Genomic DNA, 15,302 nt, shown 5'->3' with positions numbered 1-15,302 from the left:
AATTTTATTTATTTCTTTATTTATATTTATTTTAGCCTGAACCAAATTTCATAGGAGGAACTACTTTCTGCGTGTCTTTTAATTACTTGTACTTGACACAGTAACTCTAGAAGAGCAAATGAAAGCACGCTTAGATGCCGCCACTGTAAATACCCTCATTAGTAACTTATTTTCCCTGGAGTCTTGTGAAGTGTGAATTTAAAGCCTGCTCTATCTGGAATAGTATTAAGATTACAAGCACATTTTACATTCATGAAGCAGAAACGCAGGGCGGGGGTGGGGGGCGCGGAAACCAACCCCACCAGCTACAGTGATCCTCCTCCATACCCTGGATTCTCTTAACAGTGTGACTAATTTCAATTAGTATGCTTTCTCATTACAGAACTGTTCATGTTTCACCTCTGAAACATGTTTCTGGCATCCTCTGCACCTTTTCATGTTTCCAGTGGTAGCCCCCAAACTTGCCTGCAGTTTTCCACGAACACTTTGTATCCATAATGCGCCCAGGTGAACTAACTGCTCTGTAGTCCTGATTTGGGGAGTGGATCCTTTTCCCTCTCCTCTAGGAGTTTGGGTCCGTGGTCAGTGGATAGTCTCCTAAGGCAACTCCCTGCTGTGCAAATGAAAGATTCTACCAGCAGGCCTTCCTTTCCATGACTGCCCACTTGCATTTCTCAAGGCAAGTGAAAAAATAATAGTGGAACAACATCTTAAAAAGATTACTAGAGCAACATAATGCGTGATATACGATATATAAAATAGGACAGCAGAATCCACTACAGAAATAAAACATTGGACTTGGGACAGATTGCATTATGCTCTGAAAAAGTGAAGTAACTAAGGGTAACCATAAAGCTTCATATTTATAGACTGCCTCTCCCCCGGGATCTCAGAGTGGTTAATGTCTCAGGAGCTCAGGACTTACGAACCCCTGCACCTTTACTGAAGCACCTTGGTTTTTGGGGGCACAGGTGTCAGTTTGATAGGAAACCACATAGTCACGGGACTATTTATATATATAATTAAGTCTATTATAAAAAATTGTAACCCACCTGCTTCTAAATAGACATTAACTGCCAACAAGAACCACCAGGTTAGACATGAGCCGTTGGTGAACATTTTGCTAACCTTGACTGGGTTCTTTGATCACTCACCTCAGAGAATGTTTAAGAGGCTCTATTGTGTATGAGGTGCTGGGTTTTTCTTTGCAGCCCATTTGATCATTTTTAAAGGGGACCCAGGCCGGTTTTCCTCATTTATGTTTTTTTTGGCTGAGCACCAAGGGATCAGTGTTAAGTGCTTACCTTTTGGATGCCTTTCAGCACTGTGGCTGTTGGGCCTCGGCCCGTGTTTTCTGATCCAATCCCAAGCAAAAATGGCCTTGACCTAGAACACATGGAGAGCAAGGAAAACAGATGACCCCAAGAAGTTTGCCCTGTTCACAGGGTAGCCTTCCCAAAGAATACACTCTTCATAAACACTGCAGTCTTGTCTTGTCTTCTCAGTTTCTGACCTGAGAAGGTGCTAAAAAATACCAAGCTAGACATGGCTCCACTTTTGCCACTTCCTGATTGTGTAATCGTGAGATGGCCATGTCGTATTTCCAGGGAAAGGGAGACTCAGATGATGGTCCCAGGAGAACCTCCATGATGGAGAGAGGTGGCGGGACCATTGTGTAATCTCAGATAAAGGCAATCGAAATGCTTGTCCAGCTGCAGTTTGGGGTGGGGGTGGTGAGGAGGAGATCGGGCAGTGGGTCTTGCTTTTTGCTCTGCCCAAAAAAAAGGAAAAAAAAAAAAAAAGCTTTATTGCAATTACAAGAGATCTGTTGAAAGAAGTACTTGATGCAAATTATTTGACAAACTGTAGGAGAGTGAGGAATGTTCAGATGTGCTGTTCATCACAATGAGTTCACCACATTTGGAAATGAAAACAGGATTTTTTTCCCCCATTTCTTGAAAGAAAGTGGTTATATAAATTCCAAAATGCAGAGAATGGGAAGCCATGGGCTTTCGGAGAAGCCTAGCTTTGGAGTAGTCCCTGAGCCAGTGCCTCGTGGGTGTGTATGGGTCTTCTGTCACAAGGCTTGGATCTCTGGCTTTAGAATTTGTACAGTGAGTGAGGTTGCAATTGTCTTAAGAGGCAGATTCCCTGCAGCCCAGCTCTTTCTTCATTTTTTGGCTCTTCCGTGCTCTCTAGAGCCAGGATTTCTAGAATAGTTTGGATTCTTGTGTGACTGACCAGTTGGAGTTACCACACCAGATTGTCTTGTGATTGTACTTTTTTCCTCATTAGGAGGGAAAGCCAGGCAAAATGTAGTCTGCAGGAGGACAGTTTTGATCAATCTTTGTCTAATTACAGCTGCCAGTTTTGGCAAGTCTACCCTCTTTCATAAAAATGAGAAGTCCCAGGGTCAGAATCATGACCGAAAGGAAACAATATGGATACTTCAGTTCCAGCATTATGTTTGCCTCTTGTCTGCATCTTAGAGGGAGTGGTCGTTGTATTCAAATGCAGCCCGACAGGAAGTGAACAGTATCCCAGCAGCAAGTTTAGGATTTCTTTTTTTGCCCCCTCTGATTCCACACTTTTTTGCTGACGCTCACTTGGAGTAATTTTGTCACCTTCAATACTGATAGACTTAAGTACCCTAAAGAAATATGATTTACAGCTTCCTTTTGCCAGAGATTTTTTTTTTTTGTAGTCCTAAAATTTCAGATGATTGGCCAGAGCCTAAGAGATTGCAGAGTGCTACCTTCAGCCAGTTATCTCACACTACACTAAAAAGATTCAAAAATCATTAAAACGGAAATGAAGGGGGAGGGGAGATAAAAATTGATTCCAGGTCTATAATCTCTTCCTTTTCTATAGGATCTGAAATATAAGTGTTTATGGAAGTTCTCATAAGTTTGAGCTCTGCAGCCAGAATAATCTGATCAAATCTTTAATATCCAATACTGGACTCATCGAAGTAGATAAAGAAATGAAAATTCCATTATATTTCCCTGTGATCTGGAAATATTCAGTTCCTCTTGCAAAAAGGCATCAACCATAAACCTCATTACTAGAAAGCCTTGTCTAAACCCTGTAACTTTCTACATAGCAGGGTTGAATTGAGTCCCCCCGCCTTCCCCAAACCCCTATTGGCACTTTGGTCCCTCCAGCTAGAGCTTTGAAACCTAGCTTAGGACATGTGTCATCAGCCTGACTTTAAAGGCCAAATCCTTCTACACCCATTAGAAACGCATTTTCCAATCATGCCAGAATGACGTTACACTGAAGATCATGGACTATACCCTTAATTAATATAGTGCCCCTGTCTGGATACTTCCTGTGTCTTCATAAATTTTCTCTTGGTTGATGGCAGGCTTCCATGGCTGAGAATAGTATACCTCTATACACTACCGCTTCCATGGGAAACCCCACTCTGGGCAACTTAGCCAGCGCCATACGGGAAGAGCTGAATGGGGCGATGGAGCACACCAACAGCAACGAGAGCGACAGCAGTCCAGGCAGATCCCCGATGCAAGCTGTGTGAGTACTGTCCACATCATCCCAACCATCTTTGCGGTCGGATCACAGCCTCCCTCCTCCAGGCTCACACAAGCCCTGCTCTGGCCGCTTGTGACACCATTTTTGTAATTTCCGAATTCCTAGAACCCAGGGAGAAGTCTGTGCTGCTGCAGACATTCAGCTCGATTGGCACATAAAAGGACCGTTTGCTCACTTTCCCATAAAAGCCATAGGCTTCCTGTAGCCCCACAAGTGCATACAGCCATAGAAGGGGGATGCGTGTGGTTTTCCTCCCCTTGCTGGGTCATCTCAGGCCATTATTTCAGCCACATTACCCTCCTTAAAAGCAGTCTGCCTAGCGGTGACCACATCTGCAGTCTGCTCCACTTGCAGGCACGCTGAACCAGCAGTGGGAAGAGAGGATGCATGTTTACTTGGTTGTATAATAAACTGAACCGCCAACAGGACGTCAAGGCATTACTCCCAAGCAGGCACGATGGCAAGAGTGAAAGGCGGCATGATTTATAGATTGCTCTTAAAATATCAAAAGGAAAATTAATAGGAGTATTATAGCAGCAGACGGCAGTATAATGAGCACACACAGAAGCAAAAGGAGTGATGGGCGGCAGTGTCCATGCTGGATGTGAGTGGCATCAGGACCAGGCCTGCCATGCTGCCCTGTGGGGGGAAGGCGATGAGAGGGAAGTGGGATAACTCCAACTCCATCTCTCCCAGGAAGAGTTTAAAAGAGAAAAGAAACCATCTTGTCAGGATTCTTGGCGGGGGCTGTCCAATGACAGCCTCTCCCTTTTCCTGAGTCTGCAAAACCACTGCCACCTTTAAAGGAATTAAACCAAGTCCTTGTTTGCCATACTGTCCGTGCCTAGAAACAGCCCACTAGTCTACACAGTTTTTCTGAATTACTGACCAACTTCTTATTTGAAGAGAATTTGAGTGATCGGAAAGGAAAATATGACCTGCAGCAATTAGCCACAGAATGAATTGGCATCTAACAACAAAAGGGAAAGTGCTGACGGCCAGCTCTGGTAATTGGTGGGTTTGGAGGAATCTGAAATTTGAGCATTTAGCATTTGAATTTCATGCCCAAAGTGCTTTGAAAAGGTTCTTTAAAGATGAAAATAATCGTTTTAAATGTATATCAACAGTCTCTTAGCATTTACTCCATAACATTTTACAATGTATTTATCTCTCATGCTGCTTCTGCCATTCTTCATCCAACCTGGTGTTTCTGACTTTATTATCACACTCGTATTCACCTGTAAGTCATTGTCATGACAGAAGTATTTACTAAGATACTAAGAAAGTTCAGAGCAAATGTAAATTTGGATGTATGGCCCTTTCAAGAAATACTCAGAGCAAAAATATCTCAAGTTATTGAGTGGAAGAGATACTATTTCTCATAGTATCCATAGAACTCCAAGCTTTGGTAGATCTGTATTTATAGTTTTTTGTTTTGTTTGTTTGTTTGTTTTAGGATCTCTCTAAAAAAAGAAGAAAAAAGATATTTGGATAAAAACCTCACACAGCAATTGAGAGTGCTTATTTTGCTGTACAAGATAAAATTGCTATAAATTTATTTAAAACTTTGAATTAACCCCACAGTATTACCAGAAACCTTGTTTAACAGCAGTCAGCATGATTTTTAACAAAATGAAGGTTTTACCATTTTGTCTTTTTCTTAAGAACCCTGCACACAGATGTCAAAAAGCATACTGTTTTTTGCTCAGATCTCCCAGGTTTACACAGTTTGTTAAAAATATGTCAACAGCACATTCCCTCTGCCTGCTTTCAGTGTTAGAGACTGTTACTCTCTTTTTGTTTTCTTTTCCCAGGTATATTTTGTTTTGCTTTTTGCGATCACAGTATAATTGATTTACAGTGTTGTGCCAATTTCTGCTGTACTGCCAAGTGACCCAGTCATGCATCTATATACATTCCCTTTCTTGTATTATCTTCCATCAAGACAGTTACTCTTTTTGACCTTGTATTTCTATTCAGTGAATTCTTTAACGACATAGTTTTCTTTCTTGCCCAAAGTGCATTACCACGCTACGATGCAAATTGTTTAACTGTTCTAGTCTGTTGGAATAAATCAAGCTGTAAACTTTCCAGCAAGGCTTACAGGACCTCATTCGTATGGCCACCCAGCTACGATCTGGTGTTGCACTAGAATTCTCACTTCTCACCCTTTGTGTGACACTCTTAACACCATTACATTTTGCTTCTCCCTTGAAACACTACAAAGTAGTCACATAATGATGGCTTTGGGGCCGTTATCCTTTTATCCTGAAAAGAGTTAAAGGAGCCACAAAGCAAAATACTACGTGCTGAGCACACACCCTCCAAACACAATGCCTTGTAGACCCCAGTCAGGGTTCCTTAAAAACTATTCTGTTCCCAGAGTGGCTCAACAAAGGAATTACTCAGATGTGAGGAGGGAAATGTGGGGTTTGGCACAATTATTCAAACCCTCTCAGATGTAGGAGGTGGGGGCAGGGGCACCTGCAAGAGTTGCCTTGTGTGTCCCCATTTCCCAGGAGACAACTGGATGTCTGTGAAGCATCGTATGTGAACTACTTTGCATCTCACCTGAAATGAATCTTGTGTGGAAATCCATTCGCTTTTCTTCTCCAAAGCACTGCATGCCTGTGTTCCTGCAGTTGCCACACTCGAGAAGCTGGATTTCCTTTCTCTGGAGTTGTCCGAAGCCTTAATAGCTAACCTGGGTTGGGTTTTCAGGTTGTCACCCAGTAGGTCAGGTCTGCTCACCTGTGCGGGAGATCACTGTGCATTAGGCACTGGAATCGAGCCAGCATGCAGGATAGGGTCCTAACCTGTGTCTCTGGGATTGTAAATCATCTTACTCAAGTTTGGTTGCACAGTCAGGGGAAAACAAAATATCCTGTCGTGTAAGCGCTTCTTTGCAGAGAACCTGCATCTATTGGATCCTGCTTTATTTTGCCCAGCAAAACATTTGTCCAAGCCTAAAACTGTAAAGTAAGAACTTTATTAAGACTCCTGAGGGTCTTCCAGGGCCCACCACCCCTCCCACTCATAGCCTTGTCTCATCCCTGTCATCAGATTCAGGTGTGTAAACCTGGAAAGGTTAATGCATCTGATAGTTGTATTTTTTTTTTCCCCTAAATGACAGTTGGAACAAGGTTGATCCGAGGAACACATTTGACCCTCAGACTAGGCTAAATGCAATGCAGACCCATACTCCTGGCCAGTGAATGTTACTGGAACCATGTTCTCAGTGGCGAAGAGGGGGTAATTTATGAAGTAAAAATTTGCAATAGTGAAAATAGGAAACTGAAAGATGGAGCAGTGTTCCTCTTGTCAGTAATCCAAGAAACACAATGTAAGGTAACCCTAGTCTTCTATCTGCTAAGCATCACAGTATTTTTTTTTTTTTTTTTTTTTTTAAGCAGCGCTTAGTGCTGATGAGGTTGAGTCTAAATTGATAGAGCTTCTTTGGAAATTAATATCACGATAAATCACAAGAACCTTAAGATGTTTTAGCCTTTGCTCCAACAATTTCATTCCTAGGAATTTATCTTAAGGAGGTAAATCAACAGAAGAAGAAAGATTAATGGGTAAAAGTGGTCATTGTACTATAAAAAGGGCAAAGAGGGGGAGGTGTATGAGAAAAAGACAATCATGAAATGCCCAGTATTAAGGAATGGACATGTCACCACAGTGGAATCTCATATAGCCATAAAAATATCTAGTCTCTTGGGATAGAATATAATGGAAGATAATATGAGAAAAAGAATATATGTATATGCCTGGGTCACTTTGCTGAACAGGAAAAATTGGCACAACACTGTAAACCATCTATATTTTGATACAAACTTTTACATGTAAAGTAGCAAAATAATCATATTCCTGCTGTGTTTACAGTATATAAAAATATGGCCCCAAATATGAAAAGATAAAGACAAAAATCCTACTTTAGTTAAGGGTTTATGGATTTTTTAAAAAAAAATAAAATAAAAATGAATACATCTAATTCTCCCCAAAGAATATGAGAGATCCTACCAGGGCCGAATCCCCAGGCTGTGATGTCTGTAGTCACAGAGGATCCCATGTTCAAAGTTTTAATGCTCAGCTGTTCCTGTCTTGAAATCCTTCAGGATTTCTTCAGACGTGCATTTTCACTTTGCATTAGACTGCAAATTATGCATCCGGTCCTGGATCCTAATGTTGAAACACAAATAAATAGGGCCATTGAAAAACTAAAAATAGGTGGAACCAAACCAGTCAAAAGTACTCTGCTACAACTCCAGTATACTTTATTTTGCAAATAGTTTGTGTGAATACCGGCTCTATTTTTTAAAAGTGCTTTATGCTGACATCTGCCCCCAAACACTCTCTAGGTTCTGCTACTTTTAGAGTCATTTGGTTTTTTGAAGGTTCATGTGTCAAGAAACTCCTGTGTTAGTTTTTCAAGATTCTGTGTGGCCTTTGGGGTTGGCCTACAACAGGCTGCCACCCCTAGTACCACTTCTTATTACTAATACTTGCTAATAGCAGTTTAAAACAGTCCTGCTTTCTGCAGCCCTTCCCCGCAATGGGACCATGGTGACTGGCATAGTTCTTTTACATATCAAAAGCCCAGCCACTGAAAGTAATTTGTATTTGCAAAGGATCGTTTGTAAATATGATTTACGAACAACATTTCTCAATTGTTATCAGAGCGGTTTCTTGATCCCCCTTCAGGTGAACCGAGCTCTGGGCCATAATGAGAAAGTTGGCAGATCTCATCGAAGCTGTGCGTGTCCCTGTGGCCGCTACCAGCCGGGCCTCATGTTTCACCTTGTTTACAGCTGACAGCGTTATTATTCTGATTGGGGCTGTGCTTTCTTATCATATTGTTGTGTTGAGGGAGCCTCTTCCTCTCCATTTGTGTTTCCTGGCAGGGCTTTTCTTGCCTTATTGACAGTTTGTGAAAATATGCATTAATTTGGAGTTTCCAGCATGTATCATGGTGTCTCTTTGCTGTGTTTGCTTGAAGTTGATTAATGATAGAACCGCGCTTGGGGTCGGTCTCTGGAGAGTTCTTTCACAGGTTCTGCATGTTAACTAGCAAAGCAGAACACACAGTAAGCCACCATCAGCCCAGCCTCCTGTACAGAGTGGTCCCCACAAACCATTGTTGTGTTACAGGTTCTCAGGCTGCGGAATGATGTGAGGATGTGTATTTGTATACCTGAGAGGCCACCCCAGGCCCTGTTGTCTGATACTCAAAGTGTGGTCCCCAGACCCGCAGAATCACCAGAGAGCTTGTCAGAGATGCAGAATCTCTTGTTAGAGAGCACCCCAGGCTGGCTGACTTACAGGCTGTGTTTTAACCAGATCCAGAGGTGATTTGAGTGCACATGACAGTGGGAGAAACGCCCCTGGGGAGGACACATTCAACATTGCTTCTGTTCCAGGAAGCTTCTGTGATGATGGAAATGGCTCTCTCTGTGCTGTCCAACAAGTTAGCCATGAGCCAAAACCTGTGGCCCTTGAGTACTTGACTTGTAGCCAAGTGCAACTGAGGAATCAAAATCGATTAAAACAGTTGAAAATTCTAATAGTCACTTGGGGTGAGTGGCTGCTGCATCAAACATCACAGTCCTAGACAGTGGCTTTTGTGTAGCCCTAAAACTTAAATTGGGAAGTCCCTTCAGTGATCCTTCTCTTGTTTTTCCAGGCATCCCGTACACGTCAAAGAAGAGCCCCTCGATCCAGAGGAAGCTGAAGGGCCACTATCCTTAGTGACAACAGCCAACCACAGTCCAGATTTCGACCACGACAGAGATTACGAAGACGAACCAGTAAATGAGGACATGGAGTGAACATCTGGGCAGGCCGACCCCAAGAGTGAAGATTGGGGGGAAAAAAAAAACAAAAACAAAAAAAACACACAAAAAAAACCCACACAACAAAAACACGTCAAAAGTTCGCAGTGAAATCGTTCTCCATTTGTTGTACAGTCTGGAGGATTTTTCACTACATTTTGACAACTCTGAAATGTGTTAACTCTTAGTGCCATCAAGAATCCCATTTGGGAGTATTTTTGATTTTTCTACTTTTTGTTGAAAAAAGGAATTTGTACTCTGTGCATTGGATGGACTTGTTTGGTACTTGGGATTTTCCTCTCATAACAGTCAACATCAGTGTTGTAAATTTGCTAAACTGATTCACTTTTAGCAGCAGACTTTGAACTGCAGTCCTGCCGACGTTGGACACTGAGGACACCCAACTGAGCATGTGCACCTAAGCTGCAGACCAAGCCTCTGCCCAGAATTTAAGGATTCCAATGGACGACCTATTTGCACAGTACTGCATGTTGATTATCACTGCCTTTACTCCAAAATTTTTTTTTTTTTTTTTTTTTTTTTTTTTTGCTTCCAGTTGGGATGGGGAAGGCCGTTGTGTGTGTATTGGGGGGAGGGGTTAAAAATAATTATCCCTAACTTTTTAATGTATTGCTTTTTTTTTTTTTTGGCTTCTACTTTACCATTTTAAGTTCTGACCTCAGGCCTCCATTTGGGCCCATGGCCTCTTGGAGGCTTCAAGTTTTCTGTACCTTGTGATGAATGTTAATAGGTGTTTTTATTATACAAAGCTGAATGTCATTTCTCGTTCGTAGTTTTCTGTCACTCATTCCACTTCCCTTCAGACATCACCACTGTTTTCTCGAAAGTCAGAAAACATTCCATTTTGGTCTTTTGCAAAAAGGTCCCAAATGCTGCAGTCTACACATGAAGGTCCTCTCACCCAGACATGAAGTTCCTGCCAGAAAGAGAATGAATGACAGAAAAAAAAAAAAAAAAAAAGACACTTTAGGAACAACACAGATTCATTCCATGAAGCAGTATTGGAAAGTGGGAAGGGGTTTGTTTCAGATTTTCCTTTTTTTTTTTTTTTGTACCTACCATCATTCTTAATAAATGCCACACCATTTACCAGTACAAGAAAACATAGGCAGCCCCGCCACCACAGCTGCCCCTGCCCCCCGCAAAAAAACTCAGCAGTTAGACGGACAGTGTGGCTGTGGAAGGCTTTCCCTGAGATACTTAATTGAGATGGGCCTCAGGCTGTCACAGTTGTTAAAACCAGTGTGGGTTGCTTTGTTGGCAAAATGGCCCAAAAGCTGGCTTCCCTGAGCAACTTCACTGAAAGTGTTGGTGGCGCCAGTTAAAACATCCATTCAGACCTGCTTGGTGGCATTAATCTGTGTGAATGCAAATTAGGTTTCAGATTGAACTTGTTATGTGAGTTAATGAGGAGTGGGTTCAGCAAATGCTAAAGTGTTCATTTCCAACGTGCAGATGTGGTCGAGCAGTTCAGTTGTTATGCAGTCTTATCCCACCAACCCAGTCTCAAAAACCAACAGCAGAACACCTCAGGTAGATGGGGGCACAGCTCAGCCCTGGGCTTTTTGGGAAACAAACATGGCGCCCAGAACACAACCATCATGGGTCAGTACAGCCCCAGCCCTTTGAAACCCTGAACATTTCCACTCTGCACCCCCTTTCTTATCAAACTCATTTATTTAATAATAAATATCTAGGACTGTAGCTTTTGCTTTAGTTTGAGAGCCTTTTGGAGCTTAATTTATACGCTTTGTACCTTTTTTTTCCCTAAAATTACCAAAGATATTACACAAAGGTAAATTATGTTCTCTGTTTTATGCTTTATCTGATGAAGCCAAATATCCTCTTATTGTTGATCAAAGGAGGCGAAAGAATTTAGGGGGATTGATGAGGTATAGGCTATTGCTAACTTAAGAGAACTGCTTCTCCATCGTAGAGTACATGTAGAAGACCAAGGAGGTAATGGAACCAAAGTTGTTACTTTTTTTTTTTTTTTGGCGTCATTTTTCTTCTTCTGTACCTCTACAGAGACCAAAACTCATTCTTGTAAAGAGAATTATGGGACTACTGAGATAGAAGTAGGACGCAGTATTAAGCAAGCAAAAGAAGGGGCACCATTTCAGAGAAAATAACACAATGTATGATACTGAAACTTAGGGGTTGTCCATTCACGAAGAGAGTGAAGGTAAAATTCAGAGAGAAAAGCTTCCACAGTTGAACTAGATCACATAAGAGTGTTTCTGGAATACATTTCTTTTGCAAAGAAAGATCGTATGCCGCTTCTGTTTGACCTGTGCTATGATCACTGCGTTAATCTGTATAATTGTATCTTGGCATACAATCTCCGGGTTTTGGTTTTTGTTTTTTAATGTTTCCTTTTTTCCCTTCCCTTTCTTTTTCAGATTAGGCTTTGGGTCAGCATTTTTCATTTAAAAAAAAAAAAAAAAAAAAAAGTAACACTCCCGTCCACTCACAAGCTTGGTACAAAAACTTCTTTGGCAGTTACTTTTAAAGCATCATTCTGCTTTCTATAGAAGGGGCAGTCTGTGGTCACTAGAGACTTACTTTTTTTTTTTTTTTTTTTTTTAAACTTTTCCAGGCAGCTTCATGATATGCAGGCAGTAGCCAGACAGGGTCATGGGAAGGGGGCCCTGCGCTTCTAAACTGAGTGGTTGCTGGTTAGTTTGGTATTCAAAAGAGGATAAAAATCTGGTAGATTAGTTCATTCTCAGCATGTGTAGCTAGACATGAGTAAAGTTAACAGCATGAGAAACTGTTAGTACGCGCATACCTCAGTTCAAACCTTTAGGGAATGATTAAAATTTAAAAAAAAAAATACATTTCACTCAGTTGCACTTAGTCGTATGTCTTGCATGCTTAGTCTAAAGACTGTAGCAAAAAGGAAAAAAAAAATTAGATTTTACATATCTTTGCAGGTATCACAGCCTTGCAGAAGAACCAACTGAAAAAAAAAAATTCTCAGGCTTTATAGCAAGTAAACTTCACTCTGATTTTTCCAGTTCTGATTCTGTATCCCTTGGGGGTATTTCCAGTTGCTTCTTTAGGATGGGGTTTATTATGTTGTACATATATCCTGATGTGTCTGTGTGAATCTTTGTCTTTTTTGGGGGAGGGCGGAGGGTGGTTCTTTTTTTAGATATTGTTCCTAAAAAGGAATAAATGCATACACCTGTTTGTCAAAACACCTTTGCTTTTTGTGCAACTGCTTGATATTAATGATACTTAAAAAAAAAAAGCTTTGAAAAAAACTACTGTATGTAATGGAATTGCAGAATATGCTGCACATGTATTTTATTTAGTTATTCTTGCTTTAAGAATATTGGATGACATTTCCTGACATGGGGGAGGGAGAAACTCCCAAACCTTTTTTTTTTTTTTTTTTTTTTTGGCTTTTAAATTGTAACATAGTTGACAGATTTTTTTTTTTTTTTCCCCTGTTCTCTTGATTGGAGCATCTTGTACAGGTTTTTTTGGTTTTTTGTTTTTGTTTTTGTTTTGGTGTGTGTGCGGGTGTGTGTGTGTGTTAATCTGTTTTTTTGATACATTCCTAGCCCTAGTGTTTATCCTACCATTGCCTTCCTGGCTATCTTAAACGAGTTCATACATCTGAAAAGAGAAAAAAAAAAATATTGTTTTAAAAAATGTTTTCTCCTGCTGCAGTAAATATTTTGCATGATGAAATTCCAGGGTCATACTTTCAAAGTTTATCAGTGAAGTAGTGATTAATCATGGGGAGTGTCAAAGCTATTGAACTTTTTGTATAAAAAAAAAACTTTACAAGGTGCCAAGATGTACAGACAATTTGTTACTTTTTTTTCTTCCAAAGAAAAGCGTATATTAGGGAGAATAGTCCCTTGTATCAGGCAAATGCACTGTCTTATCAGGAATGAGGCTCCATCTTCCTTGTCCTTAGAGTCTGTCTTTGTAAGACAAGCGAACGCTGTGGCGTTGAACCGGAAATAAAAGGATGGGAAGAGTGACCGCCAACTCTGCCACCTCCGGACAGCTCTGACCTGATTCCCCAAGTTCCATCAGACCTAGAAAAGAACACCTTGGATTCTTAATCCAAAACTTGATGTCAATCACTAGCTATTTTATCATGAAAAAAAAAAAAGTTAAATATCTCCTCTCCTTTCCACATTCCAGCTTGAGCTCCGTTGCCAAGGGTACAAAGAAGAACATGCTTGTAAGGATTTTGAATCTTTTGGGGACCTTTTGGTTAATGGTAGACCCTCTGGATATTTTGGATGTTTTTGAGAGTCGGTTTCGCTTTTTTATCCTGAGAATGAGACTTACAGTTCTAAAGGCATGTTGGGGGCCCAGTGCAGTTCTCACACTCTGCTACCAAGAAGCCTGGATGGAGATGGTACAGCCCGGACTGTGAGCATGGTGCTTCATGGAGATGTGCTGCCAGTAACAAGATTTTTGTTTTGTTTTGTTCTGTTTTGATAAGGCATAAAAGAAACTCATTCCTTGACATCAACTGTAATTCCATCATTCCGTGTCTGTGGATACAGACAATAAAAAAAAAAAAATGTTGTGTAGTCAGTACTAATTACTGACATGATCGCATTCTCAAATGCAATAAAAATGCTGGTTGTTCACACTGGTAGTAAAAGTCGCCACAGCCTAAGTTTCTTTCCCCTCCTGACCTGCTGAGTGTGTATGTTCGGCATATGCCTCTGGTTTAGCACCAGCTGCTTCCAACACGGAATTAAAATCAGTCTTAACTAAAAGCTTTCATCATCACGGAGGGCTGAGGCTCTCATCCCTCAGGAGTTCAAAGTCAAAGTCTCCACTTAGAGAATTGGAAAAACAGAAAAAGAGGCTACCTTTTCTCGCCAGGAAGCACTTATTTTTCTTCATCAAATTTTATAGAGGAAAAAAACAAAATATTGAATAACTAGCATTAAGAGCAAACTAAAATTTCAGAGGAAAGCAATTTCATGAATAATTCATTCAAATTTCACATCTGCAAGATTAGTCATCCAAATAAAATGCTAATGTCAAAAACATGCACCGTCTATAATATTCTCATCAAGAAATCTTTTTGCATATAATGATAAATGCTGAGATTAGAACAAATGATTTTATAAAAATATTCTATCGAAAAGTGTGGTAGATAACTGCCTTCAGTGGAGGAAACAGTAAAGCTCCCGTTACTAAACATTTCCAGAAAAGCCATCTTGATCTTTAATGTGTTTAAAAACTATACACCTCTAGAAAAATTTGCTACATCTCTTTATTATTATTCTGTCATATATATTTTAAGGATTCATGAATTTGAGTATCCTCTTGAATCTGAACTAAGCACTAAAATAAGCACTGAATGTGGCCAAAATGCTGTTACCTATAACTGTTAAGTATGTAATTCAGAGCACGTAACACAAATCAGGAGATGGCTTGAAAATTAACCTTGCAGTTCTTAATCAACAAAGACTAGCTGATGCTGAGCCATATGTAAACGTTCTTCCCCACCATTGTTTTGAAACACCCATATTAGGAAAAATTCTTTTCCTCTGTGTTTTGCTGTTAGGTTGCAAAGTAGTATCCTCTTTTCCTTGCACCACTGTCTAGAAGCCCTCCAGTCTGATCATTATTAAACATTTGAACCCTTCATTCTTAGCTACTAAGAATACATGAGAGTTAACTGAAATTCCTTTCAATACCAGGCTTCAACATAAATGCTCTTCGACTTAGAGCATTTGCAGCTGGTAAAATTAAGTATGTACACATATTTGAATAAATGGAAGGACCCAAACCAACTATGATAATGCATTAGCGAGGATTTTGCTGCTTGCTGCAAAGTTGTATTTCAGGAATTGTTCTAAGGCAGGAACATCCTCTTTTACATACTTACTTCAGGCTTGTCACTCA

At 40.5% G+C, this 15,302-nt stretch overlaps 1 protein-coding gene across 14 annotated transcripts in view; it reads left to right on the top strand.

Annotated features, from left to right (window-relative positions):
- Nucleotides 1-14,037, top strand: part of FOXP1 (forkhead box P1) — a 627,515-nt gene extending 613,478 nt beyond the window's left edge. For 7 of the 14 annotated variants that reach the window (XM_021070843.1, XM_021070842.1, XM_021070844.1 and 4 more), the window contains 2 exons: nt 3,368-3,534; nt 9,236-9,629. In XM_021070843.1, coding sequence (XP_020926502.1) covers nt 3,368-3,534; nt 9,236-9,380 — 312 coding nt within the window. In that variant the 3' untranslated portion in view covers nt 9,381-9,629. Of the gene's footprint in view, nt 1-3,367; nt 3,535-9,235 lie in introns of all 14 variants that reach the window. The other 7 variants (XM_021070851.1, XM_021070838.1, XM_021070850.1 and 4 more) reach the window with 5 other exon arrangements.

This window comes from Sus scrofa, chromosome 13 (assembly GCF_000003025.6).
Source record: "Sus scrofa isolate TJ Tabasco breed Duroc chromosome 13, Sscrofa11.1, whole genome shotgun sequence".
Taxonomy (NCBI): domain Eukaryota; kingdom Metazoa; phylum Chordata; class Mammalia; order Artiodactyla; family Suidae; genus Sus; species Sus scrofa.
The sequence above is the reverse complement of the archived record's forward strand: the minus strand, read 5'-3'. Positions and strand labels throughout refer to the sequence as shown.